Source organism: Neolamprologus brichardi, chromosome 14 (assembly GCF_056152115.1).
Source record: "Neolamprologus brichardi isolate AB-2024 chromosome 14, ASM5615211v1, whole genome shotgun sequence".
NCBI classification, from domain to species: Eukaryota; Metazoa; Chordata; class Actinopteri; order Cichliformes; family Cichlidae; genus Neolamprologus; species Neolamprologus brichardi.
In genome coordinates, this window is record NC_142117.1 from 742,806 (window position 1) to 766,843 (window position 24,038).

The following is a 24,038-nucleotide window of genomic DNA, read 5'->3' on the forward strand; positions in this document are numbered from 1 at the left end:
ACAAAAATGTAACATTTTCTGTAAAGTCTGTGAATCAGCTCGACTTGTGTGAAGTGTTTCCAGCTGCACGTCGTGTAGCTGGAGTCGAGTGTTTTAACCGATGCATGAAACGATACATTTTTAGACATAAGTTGTAACGGCGCCGTTTTCTTTGTGAGTATTTATTACACGGCGTGCTGCGAGGAAAAGCCTGTTCTAACGTTTGAGTCTAAGGTTTATTTTTTAGCACCTGGCGTCTTTTTTTACTTCTCATCTGTAAATAATCTGCATCTTTCACGTGATTCAGTTTATTTTGAAAAGTCTCAACAGGATCTTGAGCTTTATTGTGAAAGGTTTAAGTGGAACAAGTGGACACGTGGTGGTTTTACCGTCGTTGTTGCTAATGACAACGCATAAAAACAATCGCTTGTCCGTCCGTAGTGTGGTTATATTAAATATAAGAGAAAGAGAGAACTTTAATAAATTAATAATAACTACAGTGACATCAAAATATGAAAAAATATTGCTGTAAACAAACAAATTTATTTTGCGACACCACGAAACAAACGACAGCGTAAAATGAAACAATAGATGTTTTTATATCATCATCGATATATATCGTTATATCGAACAGCCCTAGAACCAACTGTAAACTGGTTGAGGAGCTGCTGCTCAGCACTCCCAGTCTGCTTCCCACCCAAACATTCATCAGGTAACTGACTGTAAGTGTCAGTCGATGGATCCACGTCAGCCCGTTATCAGTGGAAAAGAAGGTGCAGCACAGCTGAGGTTTGTAAAGATGCACCTGAGTGCACATAGAGAGTCCTGGAACAAAGTGAACACAAGTTCAGCCATAATGCACAACGCCACACCAGACCTCCTCATATGAACGCTCAATGATGGGGATTCTTTACATTTGCTTTGCAGCCACAGGATCCGGGCACACCATGAACTCCTCTGTACACCAAAGGAGTCCAGAGTCAGCTGTGAGGCCATCTGACAGCTAAAGCTGTGGGATCTATGGTGGAGCTGCATATCAGACTGTAGATGTGACAGCTGTGGTGGCTGATTGCTTGGTTCTGCTGGTCACTGTAAGCCTGCACAGCATTGTCTACGCTGCATGCTCCAGAACACAGTAGGTTGGTTTTTGAGGAGTTTTGTTCTTAATGCATCAGATTTTCTTTTTATTGTATCCTATAGTTCAGGTTCTAATACACAGTTTGATATGTTGTTGATTGTTCTTTGTTTTCATTGTATTCATATATGTGCTGCACATGTGTATAAATACACAGATGCTCTGTTGTTGTGCTACATACAGGTTTCTCTTCCGGGATGGAAACCACGCAGGTGTTCCAGATCTACTGGCGTTTAGATCACCTGGCGTTGGTCGAACAGATGTGTGGCAGTCTTGCGTTTCAGGAGCTGCTACCGACAAACCAGCGAAAAAAACGCCAAATGTGTCACCTGTGACACTTGTGAGGTTATCTCAAACACACTCCGTCAGTCTTGATGCTGTTGAACAACAAAATGTTTAAAAAAAGTTTACCTGGTGATATCCTCACGCGCGACGCGATCGCGAAAACAGCAAACAATTAACACCACGCCGATGTTGTTCACAGGACAGCTAGAGTAAACGATCGGGAGACTCTTGTCGTCGTTATCGGACGTTTTATTTCTCCGGTTTCAGCGTTTTTGCTTCACAACTAAAGCGAGCAGTTTACTTTGTGCACTAACATGGACTCGAGTCAACCAGCGCCACCTCTGGCCAAGTGCCACAGCCTACAGCCAGATCAGCCTGTGACACACATCTGCAGCACGTTTGAATTTGTTTCATGCACATTTGTACCATATATCCCATGATACTGATGCTCAACCCAATTTTTGCTCTAAGTTATTTTGTTATTTACATAATAATGTAAATAACCTAATAATGATCCTTATTGCTGTTTTAGAGGAGCGCTGCTTCAAAGGATAGTTGCAGGTTTCTGTCAGAATCTGCAGATTATACAGAACAAATAAAATGTTCACGTTTCTCCAACGTTGTCTTCCCAACAGTTTCACTGGATGGTCAGGAAGCGTTCACGATGTCTTCTCCGGTGCTGATAATTGGCGTCTGTCTTGTGTCAGTGACGTAAAAGACGGATTTAATGCGACGTGACCATCAAACAGCAGCTTTCTAAAACATCAGATATGTATCGGATTCAGGACCACATACGAAAGTGACCCAGATCGGATTTGAAAATATCGGATTTGTTCCGTTCACACTGTCACACCATGATCGGATAGATGGTCGCACAGGGTCAAAAAATCTGATTTGATGCGCTTTCGCCTGCAGTGTGAACGTAGCCTGAGTTCCTGATGCTCAACTCTGAGCATCAGTATCATGGGATATATCACAGTTTCAGTGTGTCTGTCACAGAGCGGGTGTTTGAGCTGTGATTAACCGGGGAGGTGGTCTATGAGTAAACCTGAGATGGCTTTTGTCACAGTGGAGTGAGCCGTGTGGAGGAAATAAAGGAGGATCCAATTGCAGGCAGTCGTGAAGGTGGTTTATTGAACACAGAGCACAGGGAAAAAATGGCAAACGAAGATTAAACTAAACTATACTGGGAATAACTAAACTAGTAAACACAAAGCAGAGCACGAGCATGAAGGAGGGTGGGCAGAACACACGAGTGAAACATGGCAGATACACAGACGGACCGGCAACGACAGAAGACACGACTTAAATACACTCAGAGAAACACAGGGAGATCACACACAGGTGGAAGTAATTAACGAGACGAGACAAGGGAGGGAACACAAGAAATCACAAAGACGCAGACTGGACACAGATCAAGACCCACAGCAAACATGGGAACACAGAACCTGAGAGCAAAAACCAGAATCACAGAAACAATAGATAAATAATAATAATAATCAACAAAGCACCAGAGAACAAAAACGATCCTTCAAAAATAAACCAAAGCAAGAGAACTCAAAATGCTGGGTCGACCCCAACGTGACAGCTTTCAGTGCTTGTTTGACGATCTTTGAGATCCTCTTGCTGTCATTCGTGCTGTTGGCCGACTTACTGAATAGCAGTGATGATGAGTAACCTGGTATCCAATGCTGTGGTGTTAGGGAAAGGACTTTATAGAACCTGATGTTCTGCTGTAACAGTGCTGACTTGCACCCCTGCTCGTCTGTCATGTTCCAGCCTTGATAACAGTTTTCTTTTCTGCAGCAGACAAACGGGATCTGAGTTTGGTTTCATTGAGTGAAACAAAGCTGTGAGCTTCCTCTGACTCCATGTCTGCATTGTGTGGGTTTTCTAACGGAGCATTTTATTATAACCAGATGAACAATGTCACCGACTTCACCTGTCAGTGGGGTTAGTTTTGTGGCTGATTTGTGTTGTTGTTGTAATTGTTGAAAGCTCCTCCATCTCTCGCTGTGTGTTGCAGTTTTTATGCAGACTTTGGGCCCCTCAACCTGGCCATGCTGTACAGATACTGCTGAAAACTCAACAGGAAGCTGAAGGTAATGCAGATGAAGGTCTTCAGACTCAGGGCTTTGTTTGCTGTATAGACATCATTTAGAAAACGTGTTACGCTCTTATTTTGAAAGGTCTTTGCTCCGATGGTGTGTGTGCACTCCTCTGACAGTACACTCTTATTTTGAAAGGTCTTTGCTCTGATGGTGTGTGTGCACTCCTCTGACAGTACACTCTTATTTTGAAAGGTCCTTGCTCTGATGGTGTGTGTGCACTCCTCTGACAGTAGACTCTTATTTTAAATGTATTAATGCACATGTGCTGTTTCACTGATTATTGATTATCATTATTGGTTTATAGTCTTTCACAATGTCTAGAAAGAGACTGGTTCACTACACCAGCTACGACCAGAAGAAGAGAGCCAATGCTGCTGTTCTCATTGGTGCCTATGCTGTAAATATCCTTTCATTTGTCCATCACATCATCTGATTGCCCGTCTGTCTGTCCATTATTAGTGATGTAGTTTAACTCTGCCCTGTAGGTGATGTATTTGAAGAGAAGCCCAGAAGATGCCTACAGGACTCTGATAGCAGGAGACAACACAGGCTACATGCCGTTTAGGTACAGGCTGCTGCTTTCTACGAGACAGCACTGCATGCTGGGCTGTTGTCATTACATTTACTGAGACACTATTCTTCTGTCTGTTAAATCCAGCTTAGCTTAGCTTAGCATAAAGACTGCAAGCAGGGTAACAAGAAGAAACTCCACCTAGCTGGAAATTATTTGGCGACCATGAAGGTTCCAGGAGGTCAGGAAACCTCATCAAACCCACACTTTTAAGTTTGGGATGGGAACATTTTCCCGTAATGAATTGTTAACAGTTTATGAGCTCTTAGTGAGCTTTAGCGGTGCCAGTGGGCTGATTTCATTCATCTAGACTGAGCTAACGTCCCCCCCCCGTCCCAGTCCCAGTCCCAGTCCCAGTCCCAGTCCTGAGCTCAGCTGAACAGCTGCTGCTTAGTTTTTACACTCTTTGTGATGCTATGTGTTTATTTACAGTGCAAACAAGCCTGAGACCAGATATGATCTGAACCCTGATAACTACTAGCGATGGGTAGATGAGGCCTCGTGAAGCGTTTCATTCTCCAAACTGTATCAATACTGCGTCGACACAGTGTTGCTGTTTTACTCCATACTGACACCTGCTGGATCTTAAATATCATTGCAGGAAACTTACTTGAGACTCACAACAGACACTGATTCAATGACCTAGTCATACTTGTAGACACTGTAAGGTAGTGTACTTTCCATGGAATAATTTTATATATTTTACATTGCAAATATTTTAGACATCTTTAAAATATATTGTGAATGACATTAAGTGAAAATTAAAATGAAAGTATTGTGAATGTAATATTACCCATTTAAATGTAATTGACCCAGAGTTTATTATAAATTTATATTCAGAAAAGGATAAATTTGTTAAAGGATCCTCTGATCTTGGAATGTTTCTCTCCGACACTCTCCACAATACTAAGGGGTTTGCACTCCTTTATAATAAAATTCACAACAGCCTGGTCCAGAACAGTCTTCCCAGATGCTTGATTTCAAAATAATAAAACACATATTAATTAAAAAAAATGATGATAAAGTTGTTCAGTGTCAATATAGGCCGACCTGTGTTCATTCTCAGTGTGTTTGTCTCCTCATTTTCATGTTTGGCTCTGTAATGCCTAAACACTGAGGTGCTTTTGTTTGTGTAAGAAAGCTCTGCAGAACAGATGCGACATTCAACCTGCATAAAATGAAATAAATAATTTACACTGCAAGTCACATTGCTGTTTTTCCTATTCTGATAGATTACACTGAAACAAAGACAGACAAACTATTCCCTTATTTGCAGTTAAAAGATCAAAATGATCCCACACAGCAGAAGCATTTCTTTTTCTTTCGAGCTCCATTTTGTTATGGAGAGATGTGTATTATTATTTGTTGTAGAGAGATATGTATTTTTTTTTATCTTTGCAAGAGTAATTTTGTGGGGTTCTTTTTTTTTTTGGTGGCGACTCGTTCCGTTGGCAGATGTGGTACCTTTTAAACGCAGTTTGGCGCGTTGGCAATGAGCGATACAGCAGCTGTATCGATCACGTGACTTTTTCTTAAAGCGACGCACCGATACAGGCTTCGCTCTGTGAGCTTGATAGATGCATCGGTGCGTTAGTGTTGCTGGACCCATCACTAATAACTACTATTACTGTATTCCTCTCACTGTGTGTGTGTGTCTGTGTGTGTGTGTATCTGTGTGTCTGTGTGTGTGTGTGTGTGTCTGTGTGTCTGTGTGTGTGTGTGTGTGTGTCTGTGTGTGTGTGTGTGTGTGTGTGTGTGTGTGTATCTGTGTGTCTGTGTGTGTGTGTGTGTGTCTGTGTGTCTGTGTGTGTGTGTGTCTGTGTCTGTGTGTGTGTCTGTGTGTGTGTGTGTGTGTGTGTGTGTGTGTCTGCCACAGAGACGCAGCAGTTGGAGAGCGCTCTTTTAACCTCACCGTCCTAAACTGCTTACAAGGAATCCACAAGGTAGCAACAACGTCTAACACAGATGATTTTAGTAAAATTAGAATGACACTTATTAACTTCATTTTGGTCATTTTAACCTCATTTTAACTTAAAAATCCCAGTTTGAGCCACATTTGACATTTTTCTCCTCTTATTCTGTAACAACAGTAATTGAATTCAGTTTTATTCATAGCACTAATTCTAAGCAACAGTTACTTCAAGGTACTTTAACTTATAAGGTAAAGACCCTACAGCACTGCACTAGAAGTATACACTTGGCAACAGTGGGAAGGAAAAACTCCCTTCCAACAGGACGAAACCTCCAACAGAACCAGGTTTAAGGAGGCAGCAATTCACTGTGACAGGTGAGGGGTGAGAGAAGAGAGCAGAGAGAACTACAAAGGAGTTTAATAATTACTAATGATTAAATACTTCAGTGATGTACAAACACACAGGAATTGAAAACAAACGACTAAAGAAGAAATAGTCAGTGTTAACTAGGGATGGGTATCGAAAACCGGTTCTTGTTGAGAACCGGTTCCCACTGTTTCAATTCCTTGGAATTGTTTGCCATTTTTGCAAACGATTCCTTTATCGATTCCAGTCGCCCCGAATGACGTCACCACGTTGCGGAGCGTCATTTACCTGGCAGGAAACACGGCGCCTAAGCGGCTCAAACGCTCAAAAGTTTGGTTTTGCTTTACGAGAACGGATGACAACAGGACAACTTGCAATACTTGCAAAGTAGATATTTCATTTAAGGGAGGAAACACTACGAATATGCAAAAGCATTTGCTCACAAAACATGCGATGACCTTAAATGAATGTCGTGTTTTTAATTCCGCTCCGGACTCGTGAATCTCAACCCAGCAGCAGCGGTAACGTTTGCACGTCCTCTCCCGTTAATGCGGCAGGTAAATAATCAACTAACAGTGCAGATTATGTTAGCGCGATCTGCCTTATTACAAACCTGCCATTACTGTGCATTTAGGTGACCATGATGAGAGACAGAGTCTGGCTCAGATGCTGGCAGTTCTCGCTGCAGTCTACCGTAGCGTCTCCTTTCAGGCCAGGATAGACGAATGTCGCCAAGCAGTGACTAAGTTTGTGGTAAAAGGCTTGCACCCATTTGCCACAGCAGATGATTTTCGGTAAGTGAATGTGTTTAATTGTAGGCAGGGACATTACTGGATATTCTTGTGTAATTGCTACAGAATAATTGATGTTATACTTTGTTATTGCTACAGAAGAATATTTATTTTATTATTTTACATTTACAATTTTATTTTTCCTGGGGACCCTGTGACACCCCATTGAAGAGCCGTAGGCTGTGGATCTCTTAAGATCTCACTGTTGGGTTTGTAAGGCCATGTTACTCCTAAATTTCTATCTTGTTCAAAGAGAAGATATAAAACAAAGTTCTGAGCTAATAGACCTTAGTGTTCTCCTTTGTTAAAAAGAATCGATAAGAGAATCGATAAAGAATTGAATCGTTAAACAGAATCGAAAATGGAATCGGAATCGTGAAAATCTTATCAATACCCATCCCTAGTGTTTACATTACTTCCTCCAAACCATCAACGTGTCTTTTAGACCCCATTCCTACAAAACTGCTCAAAGAAGTCCTGCCATTAATTAATTCTTCATTCTTAAATATGATCAACTATCTCTAATAATCAACTATGTACCCCAGGCCTTCAAGCTGGCTGCAGTTAAACCTTTACTCAAAAAGCATCTCTAAACTGCAGGAATGTCTCAAAGACATAAAGACTTGGATGGCCACTAACTTTCTGCTTCTTAATTCAGATCAAACTGAGGTCATTGTACTCGGCGCTGAAAATCTTAGAAATATGGTATCTAACCAGATTCTTACTCTGGATGGCATTACCTTGGCCTCCAGTAACACTGTGAGGAACCTTGGAGTCATTTTTGACCAGGATATGTCCTTCAACGCACATATTAAACAAATATATAAGACTGCGTTCTTCCATTTGTGCAACATCTCTAAAGTTAGAAATATCCTGTCTCAGAGTGACGCTGAAAAAGTAGTTCATGCATTTATTACTTCCAGGCTGGACTACTGCAATTCATTATTATCAGGATGTCCAAAAAACTCCCTGAAAAGCCTTCAGTTAATCCAAAATGCTGCAGCAAGAGTCCTGACAGGGACTAGAAAGAGAGAGCAGATTTCTCCTGTTTTGGCTTCCTGTTAAATCCAGAATTCAAAATCCTGCTCCTCACATACAAGGTCTTAAATAATCAGGCCCCATCTAACAGACCATGGCTGGACCAGGTGACCCTTAATCCTCCCTTAGTTATGCTGCAATAGACGTAGGCTGCCGGGGATTCCCATGATGCATTGAGTGTTTCTTCTTCACTCACTATGTGTTAACAGACCTCTCTGCACTGTGTCATCCTTGTTATTAATCTCTGGCTGTCCTCACAGTGTGTCTTTGGTCCTGTCTCCGTCCCCTCAGCCCCTCAGCAGTCAGATTGCCGCCCCTCCCTGAGCCTGGTTCTGGTGAACATGTGTTTCTGTTAAAAACGAGTTTTTCCTCCCCACTGTCACCAGTGTGCCTGCTCGTAGGGGTGGTCTGATTGTGTTTCCTCTGTATAACTGTAGGGTCTTTACCGTACAATATTAACTGCCTGAGGTGACCTTTGTTGTGATTTGGTGCTAAAAAAAACTGAACTGAATCTGTGAAACCACTGCAGATCACTATAACACTAAACATTTCAACCCTTTGGGGGGAGTTGTGCTTTTGTTGTGAAAATCTGTTCCTGCTCTTTTCCTCTGCAGGCATTACAACATGGTTTCCTGGATTTTGAAAGGTTCAGTGCAGAAGAATATGAACATTATGAGGTAACAGACTGCAGAGTGCTGACTGTGCTACAGGTCGATATCAATGAAAACAGGACCAGGATACAGTAAGAAATAAGTAACGTACGCTTGTTATTCATCCAGTTTATTTGCAGTGCTGTTAGTAACACAGTCAGGGCCAACCAAGGGCTCGTACGATGTCCAGGCCTGCCTTGGTGCACGCTGTACTTCCTCAGTTTCTCAGTTAGATTGATCCATAACTCACCCGTCCAAGTGATAGACAGTCAGTGAAGTAAAGTCAGCTCACCTGTGTCCACTGCAACAAAACTGATTTCCAATGAAAGGTAAAAGCCCGTATGTGTTCATTACTGCAGTGGTGGTATAATTAAGGTGTTCTGGATCCATGTTTTTAACTGATATGTCGCTAACCTCTATCACAGTCTTTCTTTCCTTTCTTTTTGTGCTTTTAGCGAGTTGAAAATGGAGATATGAACTGGATCGTTCCGGGAAAGGTTCTGGCGTTCAGTAGCCCTCATTCTCGTGGTAAGATAGAAGATGGTGAGTCAGAATCTCTAAGCTAAAAGCTAAAAGCATGCCTCCAAACCAACATCAGTGCTCACGTTGCTTGGCCTGACAGAAGGCCTGTGCAGCCCCTCAGTGCCTGCACGTCCTGAAACAGCTGAGAAGAGCTAACCTTACCCTGCTGTCTTCTGATGGCGTGTATTGTTTCCTGCTTAGTGCTGTCATGTTGTTACGGCTGGATTAGACGAGCCTGAGCCCTGCAGTGGCTCGGGGTTTCCCATGATGCACTCATGCTTCTTCATCACTCAGCTCTTTTTACTTCCTGTGTATTTACACCACTTTGCACGTAGTTATTATTCCCCTCTGGCTCTCCAGTCCGTCTCTTGTCCAGTTGTCCTCCCCTCACCCCGACCACATGTGGCAGATTGCTCCCCCTCCCTCAGCCTGGTTCTTGTTAAAAGGGAGTTTTTCTTTCCCGCTGTCAGCAGGTGCTTGGGGCCGTTCGATCGTTGAGTTTTCTCTGTATTTAACGTCTTTACCTTACAATATAAATCAGTTGACACTACGTCATTGAATCTTATTTTACGTTTGCATTAAGAGACAGGACTTGCATTAAAAACAGACCCTCGCTGATTGAAACGTACGACGTAACTCAGTTGTTGTTGATTCTGTCTCCAGGTTATCCCCTCCACACACCCGAGGCATACTTCTCATACTTTTGCCAAAATGACGTAACGACCGTGGTTCGTCTGAACAGGAAGTTGTATGATGGCAGGCGCTTTGAGGATGCAGGATTTGAGCACCACGACCTCTTCTTCCTTGATGGGACCACGCCCTCTGACCTCATCGTCAGACGCTTTCTGCATGTGTGTGAAAGCACAGACGGGGCAGTGGCAGTGCACTGTAAAGGTAGGACTGCAAGTGTTTATGTATGTTTAATTGATGTCATTTATTTCTTTTATCTTAACTTTGTCTCTTTAAACACTCCATCCATTTACAGCTGGATTAGGCCGCACGGGCACTCTGATTGGCTGCTACCTGATGAAGCACTTCCGGTTTACTGCAGCCGAGGCGATTGCTTGGATCAGAGTCTGCAGACCTGGATCTATCATCGGTCCACAGCAAAACTTCTTAGAAGAGTGAGTTTGTGCCTCAGCTGTGACGCTCAAACCAAACGCTCCAATTTCCGTGACTCCAAAGGTATCAGTCGGAGACAATCATTAAGCTTTAGTGCCGTTCATGAAAGTACAGGAGTAATGCTTTCCAGATGATGTGCACACAGACACGTCTGCAACACTTCATTGGGATAATGTCACAAAACACAAGCAGACGGCAACTTCACCTCCAAGGTGCACGGAGAAAGATCTGACGAGGTGAAGACTCCAGTCACAGAGTATTAGGGAACCATAACGTGTTAGTGGCCTTCATCAGGGTCATTGCGTTTATCTGTGAAGGTGTGATTGGTCCACTTTTTCTGTTTCCAGTCTTTTTTATTTAAACACAAGCTGTTTGACATTTTGCAATGACCCAAAAGGCGTTGGTCACTGAGTACAGCTGTTCTCTAATACTTCGAGTGTCGCTGGAGTCTTCACACGAAGCACAAGTAGATCAGGAAGTAGATCAGGAAGTAGATCAGGAAGGGTTTGAGGTGTCACCTTGGCCTTCAACGTCGGCAGATCTCAATCTCATCGAGCATCTGTGAGATGTGCTGGACAAACAAGGCCCGTCTGTGCTTAGGCTGTGGCATCTATTGCTGTTACCACACAAGATGTTTCTCCATGCTGAGGTCATGGTTGGAGCATGCTGGAAATGTAGTAAAAGTTAGAAGAGAAGCAAAAGGTGGAGGTCAGGGTGGGGCATTCCCCAGGGTGCCCATGTGCAGCTGGTGGTGACTGCAGCAGTGGGAAACTGGTGGATGATGAATCAAATCGAATTTAAAAAAAGCCTGAAACTGTGTTACTGCTGCAGACTGCAGTCAGCTGGTTTCTCTCCTCAGCTCTGGACGCACACTTCCTCCTTACGCCACAGTAGTGCTCTGTTGCTAATGGCTACTAGCTTTGTGTGTCTACTTACACGCTAAACCAGGATGTTGAATGTTATACCTGCTAAACATGATATCACAGTTAGTTTGTGGCGTGTGTTTGATGTTTGTGTGCAGGAAGCAGCACAGTTTGTGGGTTCAGGGTGACGTGCATCGGTCTAAACAGAAGCTGGTCCAACAGAGACGGAGTCAGCAGCAGCAGCTGCAGCAACAGCAGCTTCACCGCTCTGACTCTGTGCAGGGAGGCAAACAGGAGGCAGTGTCCTCGCTGCTTTCCAGCATGGATGACCTGTCAATCAACACCGTGCTCTGCAAGTCATATAGCTTGGATGAGGTCAGCGGTGTGACTTCATAGCACCTTTTTTTAATGGTTACTGCAGAATTCAAACAGGCTACTGAGTTCTGATCACAATGTTGTTTTCATGCTGCTAATTGTGTCTTTCTTTCTGTGTCTGTGCAGAATAACTGCAAAGAAGTCAGTCTGACACAGGGAGACGAACTGAGAGCACTGAAGGGAAAACGCCCACCGAGATCAGCGTCATCCTGCTCAAGGTACCAATATCTGTAATTTAATTAATGATAAATGGTTATTGTGGTCAGTGCAAGAGACACGTTGAGAATTAGCTCAAAACAAAGTTTCTATTAACAAAGCCACGACCTGCTTATAATGCACTTTGAAAGCCTCTGAGCACACATGCAGGCAATAAAAGACACAAAGAGTCATTAGAGGAAATCAGTTAAATGAAGACAGAGATTCTGAAGTTTCATGTCAAACGTATCAGACTGAACACGGCACACACTTTATTTCACAGGTCATTCATATTCATGCACTGAATTTGTCAACAGTACACAGCAAATCCAGCATGTCCAAATTAACACTGTCAGATTTGATTTCAACTCTATTAAAGTGTCTATATGGGTCCACACCAGAGAGTGTTCATTTAACTCTTTTTGGAGAGTTGGTACGTTAACTCTGATTTAGTGTTAAACACCAAATCTATCTGGTGTTGATAATTTAACACTTACTAATGCTAACTAGGTGTTCAGAGTTTATATATTAACTCTCAAAGAGTATTTTAGTTTAACTACGTAAGAGTTATCTTCTAATTAATTCTAAAAAGCAGGAATTTTTCTGTTCTGAACTTCTAGAAATTTCTTTTGGAAATAAACATTTTTTAAAAAGACGCAATGGTTTTTGAAAAACATTTATTCTGAACTGTGCACCACAATTTCAAAACATTTTCTGAAAGATGTAACAGTGTACATGTTCTCACTTTCATTAGAATTTTGTTTATCAAAAGGTCTGACATAGGTGAGCTGGTAAATGCAAATAACAGCGTTCTCATCACTTATTTCAATAAATACAAAATACAATATGCATGTCCTTCATTCATCACTTTGTGGAACTTTAACGCACTTCTGCTCTCCCCCATATTCCATCTTCAGAAGCATGTCCTATGTGGAGAGTGAATAAAAATTAGTTGACACTAATTAACGGCACAAATCAATTGCAGCACAGTAAAAAAAAAGGAATCCTCTTTGAGCCATTACTTGTGTAAAGTATTTTCACAGGCAACAGGTAATACTGAACTAAATGTAAAACCTCAACCTTTTTCATTTTTACCTAAACCGTGTGCACAAAACTCTGGAGGGATCTAAATGCTAACGTAGAACCCAGTCAGGACGTCTGCTACTGCTGTTTGCTCGTTTTTTATGGGAGATCGTTTTCAGGCTTCAAGTAGCACCATTATATCAACATTTACATTCTAGACATTGTTTTAAGTGTATTTGACCAAAGGTTTGACTGAAAATTCACATGCAAGCTTTTTTTCAAGGCTGTGGTATTTGCCCGCAAACAATACCTTTCAGCTAGCTAAAACAGAATATTATGCTATCAGCGAGCAACATGGCTAATGCCTTTCACACAGCTTTGTCTCAACTCCAAAGAGCCACAGAAGTAAAAGCTAATAATAATAATTGAAACAATCTTTGAAAAAATGACTTACCAAGCATGGCAAACAACTCAAATATGTAGAGCAAAATGTTCTGAAACGGCTTCACTTCAGCTTCGATTGGAGCCATGCTGGGGGCGGAGTCTGTGAATTTATTCTATTGGTGTCATAGCCCCTGTAGGAGTTCAGAGTTAAGAGGTCAAGAGTTAATGTTTCCATTGTAACACCTCCAGATTTGACATAGAAACACTCATTTTTAACACTCTGTTTTAACTACTATCATTTTACACCTCAGAGTTACATTAAAATAATGTGACTCTACTTAGAGTAAAATTAACTCTACTTTTGCAAGAAGACTACTAACACCAAAACATTTAACACTTTTGAATTTGCTGTGTACTTTGCTTTATCATACATAAAGCAAACTCACTATGTTCAGCTTTGAGCGTGTTGTTGCTGTCATACTTTCCTGTATCTGACTGTGTTTCAGACTGTGTGACAGCAGCTCAGATGTGCTGTCTGATTGGTAGTTTACTCCAAAGGAGGAAAACCAGCTAACGGTAGTGTGAAGTGCTAAAATCAACAATAAAGTCCAAGTAATGACGAGATAATGACTCATGCTTCTCTTTGTTATCATCACACTGTCATTGTTTCATGACCTTCACTGAAAGTCACCTGACACTGCTGTGGGATGCTGTGGGATGCTGTGGGATGCTGAGACTGTGGATTCCATGTGCTTGGTATGATTTTGGGAATTTAATGACCAAAACATCACAAGTAACTGAGGTGACTCTATAAGGGAATCCCCTCTGTTGACACTGTACTGAGTCAAAAGTATAAGGAACTGAGTTACATGGATTACCTGCACATACACTGACCTGCGTATATGAAACATTACTGTACTATATATGTATAATAGGGCCTCTTAAACTAAAATCCTGGCTGTATCCTTACTGTAGTTAAGTTAAATAGGTCCTCTATAGTCTCCAAATCATTGTCTGGTTGGGACACTTATTGTACTGTCAGGTGCAGAGATGGGATTACTTTTAATCTGATTACTTTTTTCAAGTAACGCGTAAAGTAAGGGATTACTATTGCAAAAAAGGTAATTAGATTACCGTTACTTTCCCGTTAGTACGCTGCGTTACTGCGTTACTAAAACCGTGATTTTTTTGCGAGAATGTCTCATGACAGTGACGTAAGCGAGTGCGACGTTCGTGAAAACAGCTGTGTGCAGATCAACAATGGATCATATATGGAGTGCAGAGAGAGTATGAGCGTGCAGCGTTTAAAGCGTGGAAGTACTGACCTTACTTTGAGTTTGATTCCATAAAAAGTGACAAAAACATTAGTGTCCGTTGTGCGTGGGAAGAAAACTTCTTTTTACAGCGAAAAAACCCCTAAACTTCCGAGCAAGCACCGAGTAGCTACGACGTAATGGGAAACTCACAGAGAAACTCGCGGATTCTTCCACTGACCGCTGCACACCTGCACCAGGGTAACCCTCCGCCTACCCCACTCCTGCTTTACAGGTGAAAATACAGCAACAGGACCGCTAGTCTTTGACTTTATTTATTTTCTGCTGTGTTTTACTTGCATCTATTTGAAAGACTGAGTGTAAACACACAAAATATTTTATTTTATGTGCTGGAATGTGCAGAAAATAGGTTTAAATGTTAAACTAATTTCTTCCAGTCAGAGAATGTTGCAGATAATTAAAGTTTTGCTTGATGCATAAAGTTAAAAGATTAAAACTAATAAAACAAGTTTTAAAAAGAGACTTTTCCATTTGATTACATTTTGTATGATGGATTATGCAGAAAAAGTAGAATTGGGCTGAAAGATCTATCACTTTATCACCTATTCAGGTTGTAAATCGTGTTTTTAAAAAGTAACTAAGTAACTAAGTAATTAATTACCTTTGAAGATAAGTAATGAGTAAAGTAACTAGTTACTTTTGAAAATAAGAAATAAAGTTACTTGAAAAAATGACTTTTTTCAAGTAACTTGACCAACACTGGTCAGGTGTCTCACCTATAAACAGCCATACAAACATGTTTGTAGCTGTAAGCTAGTCTACCTCTACAGCTGCTCATGAAGCAGCAGCCAAACAGGACTGTGGCTATCTTTGTGTCATATGTAGATTTCTAAAGATGACTCTGTCACCAACCTCAGGCTGATTGGACATACATGTGTTTGTTCCATAAAGTTATCTAGATGCTGCAGAGCAGATGAGGTCTTCCAGAACATCCACCTGCAAGAAAACATCCAGAACAAAATTTAAAACCACGTCATTGTCTCTGCTATCGAACACACACCAGGCAGACAGCACTTGAAATGAGACGTCTCCCTTACTCCCACTACTACGATCAGCCCGTCCTTTCTACCAGCTTAATGTTACCTGGCTCTGCTCTCCTACACTGAGATTCTTCAGCTGGTAGACAGTCACATGACCATCACTGTCTCCTACCACAACACAGTCAGCCTGAGAGGAAAACAGCAAGGACGTCATCCTCACACCAGGGGCTGCAGGCTGCACAATGACGGGGTCCAGACTGGAGGAAAGAGGTGCATATATGGACAAGACACAGGTGATACAGAGAGCAGCACAGGTGGAGTCTCCTTCTAAGTCTGACTCATATTCAGTTCAGTCTTATTTATACAGCGTCAAAGTGCTTTATACTGTAAAGAGAAGGAAGACAGGATAAAGACATGCTGTGGGAGAGAGACAGAGGTTAATAACAAGGATGACTCAGTGCAGAGAGGTCTGTTAATACATAGTGAGTGAAGCAGAAACACCCAGTGCATCATGGGAATCCCCCGGCAGCCTACGTCTATTGCAGCATAACTAAGGGAGGATTCAGGGTCACCTGGTCCAGCCCTAACTATATGCTTTAGCAAAAAGGAAAGTTTGAAGCCTAATCTTGAAAGTAGAGATAGTGTCTGTCTCCTGAATCCAAACTGGAAGCTGGTTCCACAGAAGAGGGGCCTGAAAACTGAAGGCTCTCCCTCCCATTCTACTTTTAAATACTCTAGGAACAACAAGTGGGCCTGCAGAGCGAGAGCGAAGTGCTCTAATAGGGTGATATGGTACTACAAGGTCATTAAGATAAGATGGGGCCTGATTATTTAAGACCTTGTATGTGAGGAGCAGGATTTTGAATTCTGGATTTAACAGGAAGCCAAAACAGGAGAAATCTGACTGGAAGGTTACAAGACAACATAATGAAGCTCTGTTAGCAACGTTACTGTCTCGCTCTCAGTTTCTCCCCTTTGCAGCTTTTGTCTTTGTAACAGCTGTTCTCTTACTCATCTGTGTGTGTGTGTGTGTGTGTGTGTGTGTTCCTGTCTAGCTCTTTGTGAGGAACGAAATCAACATTCTGCTATACTTGTGAGAACCAGCAGTCACTTGTGAGGACACACCACCCTTCACATTTTTGAGGCTCAAATGTGGTTTTAGTGTCAGGGTTACAATTAGGTTATGGTTAGGTGTAGGGTAAAGGTCAGGATTAGGCATTCATTTTTAATGGTCAGGGTTAGGGTAAGGGGCTAGGGAAACCATTATGTCAATGAGGGTCCTCACTAAGATAGCTGAACGGGGTTGTGTGTGTACATGTTTACGTATCTCTGTGGGGAACAAGAGCCCTCATGGGGATAAAAATGGAGTTTGAAGGCATTTTGGTTTTGGTGTCAGGGTTACGGTGAGGTTATGGTGAGGTTTGGGCTCAGGGTTCGAGTTAGGCATTCGTGTTTGATGGTTATGGTTAAGGGAAGTGGCTCGGGAAAGCATTATGTCCTCACTAAAATATAAAAACATGATTGTGTGTGTGTGTGTGCTTTCTTCTAATGACTATTTAGTGCTGACTCTCTGCCATCACACACATCACTGCTGTGTGGGGAATCTCACCTGCTACTGTCGGTGTTGTTGTGGAAAAATCCTTTTCTTTAAATCGGTCCTGGTCAGTGTTTAGTGTTCTCTCTGCCTCCCTCACGTTTGGTCTCTGTGTTTCTTATTTGCTCTGTCTCCCCGGTCAAGTCCATGTCTCAGTGTTACATTTCCTGTTTTACTTTGAAGGTCTGTGTCCTGAGTTTTGCTCCTCTTGGTCTTGTCGTGTCTGATTTCCCCCAGCTGTGTCCCCTCGTTATTCCCCAGTGTGTTTTAGCCCTGTGTTTCTCTGTGTCAGTGTTGGGATGCCCTCATGCTGTGTGTCTGGTCCTGTGTGTTTTGTTAGATTTTGCCCAGTTTAGGTTTTGTGTGGTTTGTCTGTTGAGCAATAAAGCTGCTTTTTGACTTTCGCTCCCGCCTCAGTTGAGTCTGCATTTGGGTCCTTTTCCTGCCTGCACACAGCCGTCACATGACACAATCTCTCCTGTGTGAACATCGTCAACAACAAGTGATGCTGTTAGACCTGTTTTATTGGCCTGACAGTGGGATGTCTGTGTGTTTCTGAGACGCTGAACACAACATGAAGATTTTTGTTTTACTTTTTGCAGAATAAATGTTTTAAAACACAAAGTTCATCCAAAGAACACTGCTTACTGACGGTATGTGTCATTTTTGTCAGAGTCTTGGAGGAGAAACCGACTAACTCTGCACAAACATGGTGGACAAAGGTGATAATGACACATTAAAGAAGAGAACTGATTAACACAATATGGCTGTGATAAGTATCAGGTGAGGTTGACTGCAGAGAAATGTGCATGTGTTATACTTTGAGAAGGGATTTTGATGAAAACCACTGGTGTGCCCTAACATAACACGCAGTAACACTGATACAATCGACTTTGTGTTGAAGCACACAGCCGGCTGTATTTCAGACAAAGTTCCCAGCATTCATGCTTTAAAATACAAATTTCTGTGGATGAATTTGAAGTGATTACAACATAATCCTGTGCAGATGTGACCACCTGCTTTTCCCTGTGTGGATAAGTAATGTCTGTGTGGCACTGAATTTAAATCAAACAAAAGCTGAAGCTCTGTTAGCACCTCGTGCTGTGAACAAGCATAAGACACTGAAAGACATTCTGAACAGCAGATCTAGAGTTTTATGGTGTGATGAACGCCTCTCTCTAACATTTCTCATTTATAGCAGCTGTTCTCTTACTCATCTGCCTCCCTCCTGCTTGTGTGTGTGTGTGTGTGTGTACATGTTTACATGTCTCTGTGGGGACCAACAGCCCTTATGGGGACATTTTTGAGACTCTAAATTTTGTTTTAGGGTCAGAGTTACATTTGTTCAAATGAGGAGCATCCACAGCGTTTCTTTGTTCTGCTAATCAGCCTGACTGTATAAAGGTAGAAGATGTGCTGACGTATGGCTGTGTGCTGTTCACAACACTGTACAGCGATGTTTCTAAGAGCAAACACAGGAAGTGACCTCACACAGTGTGTGCCAGCTACACAGTAGTGTATCAGTGACTGCTTCATACAAGAAGTTTTAATTAAACCCTGGGACTAGCAAATCCATGTTTGGATATTTACATCATTTCATTCACACAACATCTTCAATGATAACATAACAGAGTCTGAATGAAGCTCAGGTGTTGATGCTGCTCCCTGATTGGACGGTTGGTTTCAGCTCTGCTCTCAGTCTTTCCTGCACAGGTGAAGGTAGAAAGTGTGACTGGATCTATAGACTGGAAACAGAGAAACATGCTGAACATTTGAAGCTTTGCAGCAGAAATGTTCATGTTTAAAATAAAGCAAACTGTTACAGCAACTGGAGGGATTCAAACGCAGGACTCTTTTGGTCAAAGGAAGAACAGAGGGTTTATTCATGAAATGTTCGACGGTGATAAAGTGCTATATACAAGGGTGCAGGGACAAGCAGGGGCCTCTTCTCTCTCTCTGCATCTCACCAGTCTCTCACACCTCTCTTGCACCAGAATCTCCGTAGAGAACAAGGGCAGATCCAGAGTGTCTGTACACAGGGAAAGGACGACCAAGGGCCACTAGATTAGTTGTGTCCTAGCCAGGATTGCACCGATACAAGTCAAGCAAAGATCCAGCAAAGAGAAATTTCACTTCTTCCCTTCACTAGAGGCCAGTTGTTATGTGATGGCTGCGTGCAGGCAGGAGAAGGACCCAAAGTGCAGACTCCGGAGACAAAACTTAAACTCAAAACCGCTTTAATCTTAGACTCAAATATAACATAACTGGAAAAATCAAAATAAACTTACACCGAAGGACTGAAAAACACACAGCTAAATAAACGGTAGATCGCGACAATGACAAACTGAAACACAGGGCTTAAATACATAGAGGGAGCAATCAGGGAATGGACAACAGGAGGGAAACACAGCTGGGGCAAATCAGAACTGACGAGACAAGGAAGCGTAAACTGAACACACTGAGATGAGACAGAAACCTTCAAAGTAAAACAGGAAACACAAAACACAGACTGAACAAAAGACACAGACTCACATGCAGGCACTACAACAGAGGGAACAGAGATGTGGGACCAGGGCAGACACAGACTGGACACGGGGATACAGCAGACAGGGGAGACAGCAACCAAGGATTACACAGAGACAAACCATAAGACATGACTCATGAAAACCCAAAGACTAGAAATTATAAATAATATAATAAACTCAAAAACCCTGGGTCAACGACCCAGGCATCCTAACAGTATCCCCCCCTAAAGGGCTGGCTCCCAGACAGCCCAACCCGAAACACCAAAACAAAAAACAAACCAACCAGGGTGGGCGGCGGGGGAACAGGATGGAGGGACCGAAACGAAACAAACACACGGAGCCAGTGACAAAAGATACAGGGAGCAAAAGCCCAAAACAGAACAAAACAACAGCACTGCGGCCCAGCAACAGTCCAAAAGAAAACAGACAAAAAGCCCATGAAAGGCGCAGAGGCCCAGGTAACAGTATCGAAAAGGTTCAGAAGGCCGGCCCGGAGGCTGACGGCACAACAGTCCAAACCCGGGCAGTTCAGGGGGGCGGCCCGGAGGCAGGCGGCCCAAGAGCCAAGAGAACAGTTCAGGGGGCCGGACCAGGCGACGCCGAAGGCGAAGACTCGGAGGCCGGACCAGGCGACGCCGAGGGCGAAGACTCGGAGGCCGGACCAGGCGAGGGCGAAGACTCGGAGGCCGGACCAGGCGAGGGCGAAGACTCGGAGGCCGGACCAGGCGAGGGCGAAGACTCGGAGGCCGGACCAGGCGAGGGCGAAGACTCGGAGGCCGGACCAGGCGAGGGCGGCGCTGCAGGGAACGGCGTGGGAGCCACAGGTGGTGGCGCTGCAGGCGACGCAGGTCGCTGGACGGGCCCCTCGGACCCTCCAGCGGGCCCCTCGGACCCTCCAGCGGGAACAGGAGGCTGGACGGGCCCTTCGGACCCTCCAGCGGAGGCAGGAGGCTGGACGGGCCCCTCGGACCCTCCAGCGAGAACAGGCGGCTGAAGCGGTCCCTCGGACCCTCCAGCCGAAACAGGCGGCTGAAGCGGTCCCTCGGACCCTCCAGCGGAGACAGGAGGCTGGACGGGCCCCTCGGACCCTCCAGCGAGAACAGGCGGCTGAAGCGGTCCCTCGGACCCTCCAGCGGAGGCAGGAGGCTGGACGGGCCCCTCGGACCCTCCAGCGAGAACAGGCGGCTGAAGCGGTCCCTCGGACCCTCCAGCCGAAACAGGCGGCTGAAGCGGTCCCTCCAGCGGAGACAGGAGGCTGGACGGGCCCCTCGGACCCTCCAGCGAGAACAGGCGGCTGAAGCGGTCCCTCGGACCCTCCAGCCGAAACAGGCGGCTGAAGCGGTCCCTCCAGCGGAGGCAGGAGGCTGGACGGGCCCCTCGGACCCTCCAGCGGGAACAGGCAGCTGAAGCGGTCCCTCGGACCCTCCAGCGGAGGCAGGAGGCTGGACGGGCCCCTCGGACCCTCCAGCGGGAACAGGCGGCTGAAGCGGTCCCTCGGACCCTCCAGCGGAGACAGAAAGCTGAACGGGCCACACAGCCCCTCCAGCGGAGACTGAAGACGGCTGGAGCGGTTCTCCAGAACCCCCAGCGGGACCACCAGATGAAGGCCGGACGGGCCCCTCGGACCCTCCAGCAGAACCAGGTTGCAGAACAGATGAAGTGGGTGTGATGTCAGAATGTCCAGAGTCAGAATGCTCAAATGGAGCATACAAAAAACAGTCACCGTCTTCCCCAAGAGGAGTTTGCTCAACCGTCCTGGAGTGGCGGCGGCCTGAACGCCGTTTCCTTCGGGATGAGGAAACAGGAACCGGTGGAGAAAAGGAGACCTCCTCCTCATCCTCTGACCACATAGCCGCCAGGAAAAAGGCAGGCGAACGAGGACCCGGCTGGTGTGGGGAGGGAGAGGAAGTCCGTGGCAGTGTTGAGACAGGTGGAGAGTGTGTGTTGTCCTGGGGCAGCGGTTGGGAAGATGTAGTGAGTGAGAGAGCAAGCTCACCAGCCTTGACTTGCTCTCTCCAGGCAGTAATGGTGTCATCCAACTTAGTGTCCTTAGCAAACTGAGAGAGCTGAGGGTTATGACGAATGATGGCATCTACTGCACTTAGCCCAACTGCCATAGTCCGTAAATCCTGTGCCTGGGCAATGCGGTCGAGCAGACTCACCATCTGCATCATCTCGCCGTTGAACTCCGAGGGAAAAGAGTCTGCGGGGTCCATGTTCTGGTCGCAATCTTCTGTTATGTGATGGCTGCGTGCAGGCAGGAGAAGGACCCAAAGTGCAGACTCCGGAGACAAAACTTAAACTCAAAACCGCTTTAATCTTAAACTCAAATATAACATAACTGGAAAAATCAAAATAAACTTACACCGAAGGACTGAAAAACACACAGCTAAATAAACAGTAGATCGCGACAATGACAAACTGAAACAAAGGGCTTAAATACATAGAGGGAGCAATCAGGGAATGGACAACAGGAGGGAAACACAGCTGGGGCAAATCAGAACTGACGAGACAAGGAAGCGTAAACTGAACACACTGAGATGAGACAGAAACCTTCAAAGTAAAACAGGAAACACAAAACACAGACTGAACAAAAGACACAGACTCACATGCAGGCACTACAACAGAGGGAACAGAGATGTGGGACCAGGGCAGACACAGACTGGACACGGGGATACAGCAGACAGGGGAGACAGCAACCAAGGATTACACAGAGACAAACCATAAGACATGACTCACGAAAACCCAAAGACTAGAAATTATAAATAATATAATAAACTCAAAAGCCCTGGGTCAACGACCCAGGCATCCTAACACCAGTTAGTGAGACGCAGGTGTTACTCATCTCCCAGGTAAGTAGGCCAAGGGTGGGAGCCCACGATGAACTCCGCCCAGGCGACAGAGGAGAGAGAGAAAAGAGGGGAAACACATTACCCACATGTAGCAGAGGATTTCTCAGGCAGATCTGCTGGACCATGACACAAACAGTCTTTCAGAGCTGATCTGGGATCAGTGTGTTCACACTGCAGCTACAACAAGGTTTCATGTCTTCACACGTCAGCATGTGAACTTTACTCTGACTCAGTCTGAGCAGTCAGACGGCATATTTTTAAACAAGCATATCAAAACACATGCAGAGTTGAGCCCCTCTCACCTGTCCTGCTTCAGGTGGAGTCCTGACTTCTCAATTTGTCTTTAGCTGTCCTTATTTCAGGAGAAACTTTATTACCCTTGTTGTACCTTGAATTAATGAAGCGTTCTTTATGGTTGGATCAGTCTGAGGGAGAAGGAGCTCTGCTGCCTCAGGATTGTGGAGTAGAGCTGGTGTGACAAATTGTCTATCATTGAGAGCAGTTTGTTCAGTGACCTCTGACCCTCACTGAATTCAGGAATGGGATATTACACTGTTTTATGATGCATTATACTGCTGATTTATAAGAAATGTTGTTTGTGTAGAATCATGGCCTTATTTCTCTGATTAGGAAGAGCATACCGAACAGGAAACCAAGGTCATAACTTAGACTCAGTGAGAGAGAAAGAATGTGAATGTTTAGGTTTTATGACTTTGAAAGGGGGCGAAGCTATAAGAACGTGAGAAACGCTCAGACACCCTCCTGTGCACATCTCCCATCCAGGCGTTTGTAATGCTCAAAGTGTTGTATGGAATAAAGAGATTGTTGATTGAGCATTGACAACCTTTTCAATAAAAAAGTTCAGAAAATCATTGCAAATCTCAGGAGAAACTTCCAAACAGACATTCAATGCAGTATTAAGAACAGTGTCAATGGTCCTAAATAACACACGTGGGTTATGACAGTTGGAAGAAATAATATTTGCAAAATATTCCCTTTTTGCCTCTTTAACAGTGTTCTGGTAGCGATGCCAGCAGTCTTTGAGAATTTGAAATGACACATGCAGTTTATCCTTTTTCCACCTCCGTTCTGCTCGATGACAGTCCCTCTTAACAGCACGACTGCTCTCATTAAACCAAGGCTCAGGTTTAGCCTTAGGCTGCCTGGTTTTTAAAGGAGCCACAGAGTCCATGATTGTTTGACAGCAAGAATAAAACCAGGAATTTAGCTCTTCTGTGTCAGAGGAAACAAAGTCAGAAGGGCCGCCGAGCTGATTAAAAGCAGCAGAAAACTGCGCGGCAGTGGCGGGGTTAATAACCCGACAGCACCAAGTAGCAGCGCCAGATTTAACTGCGGTATATGTCAAACCAACGTTGAATAACACAGGCATATGATCTGAGCGTGCACAGTCACAAATCTCCAAGTCAGTG

General features: G+C 44.1%; 1 protein-coding gene and 1 pseudogene across 1 annotated transcript; one reads left to right on the top strand and one right to left on the bottom strand.

Moving 5' to 3' along the window:
• Nucleotides 1-715: 715 nt before the first annotated feature.
• LOC148098665 (dual specificity protein phosphatase CDC14AB-like) lies at nt 716-12,861 on the top strand (annotated as a pseudogene).
• A 2,687-nt stretch (nt 12,862-15,548) lies between these two features.
• LOC148098666 (uncharacterized) lies at nt 15,549-21,972 on the bottom strand. The gene is made up of 7 exons (XM_087851411.1): nt 21,508-21,972; nt 21,109-21,375; nt 20,810-20,980; nt 20,220-20,349; nt 19,199-19,260; nt 15,741-15,824; nt 15,549-15,593 (listed from the first exon to the last, which is right to left on the bottom strand). The coding sequence occupies exons 1-7, from the start codon at nt 21,970-21,972 to the stop codon at nt 15,549-15,551; spliced, it is 1,224 nt and encodes a 407-aa protein (XP_087707537.1).
• Nucleotides 21,973-24,038: the final 2,066 nt, after the last annotated feature.

Coding starts and splice junctions, on each gene's coding strand:
- LOC148098666 (XM_087851411.1), bottom strand. CDS start 21,972: ATGGACCCCGCAGACTCTTTTCCCTCGGAGTTCAACGGCGAGATGATG. Junction 19,261..20,219: donor TTCTGAACCTTTTCGATACT/GTTACCTGGGCC, acceptor CCCTGTGTACAG/ACACTCTGGATCTGCCCTTG. Junction 15,825..19,198: donor AAGAGAGGTGTGAGAGACTG/GTGAGATGCAGA, acceptor TTTTCCTCTCAG/GCTGACTGTGTTGTGGTAGG.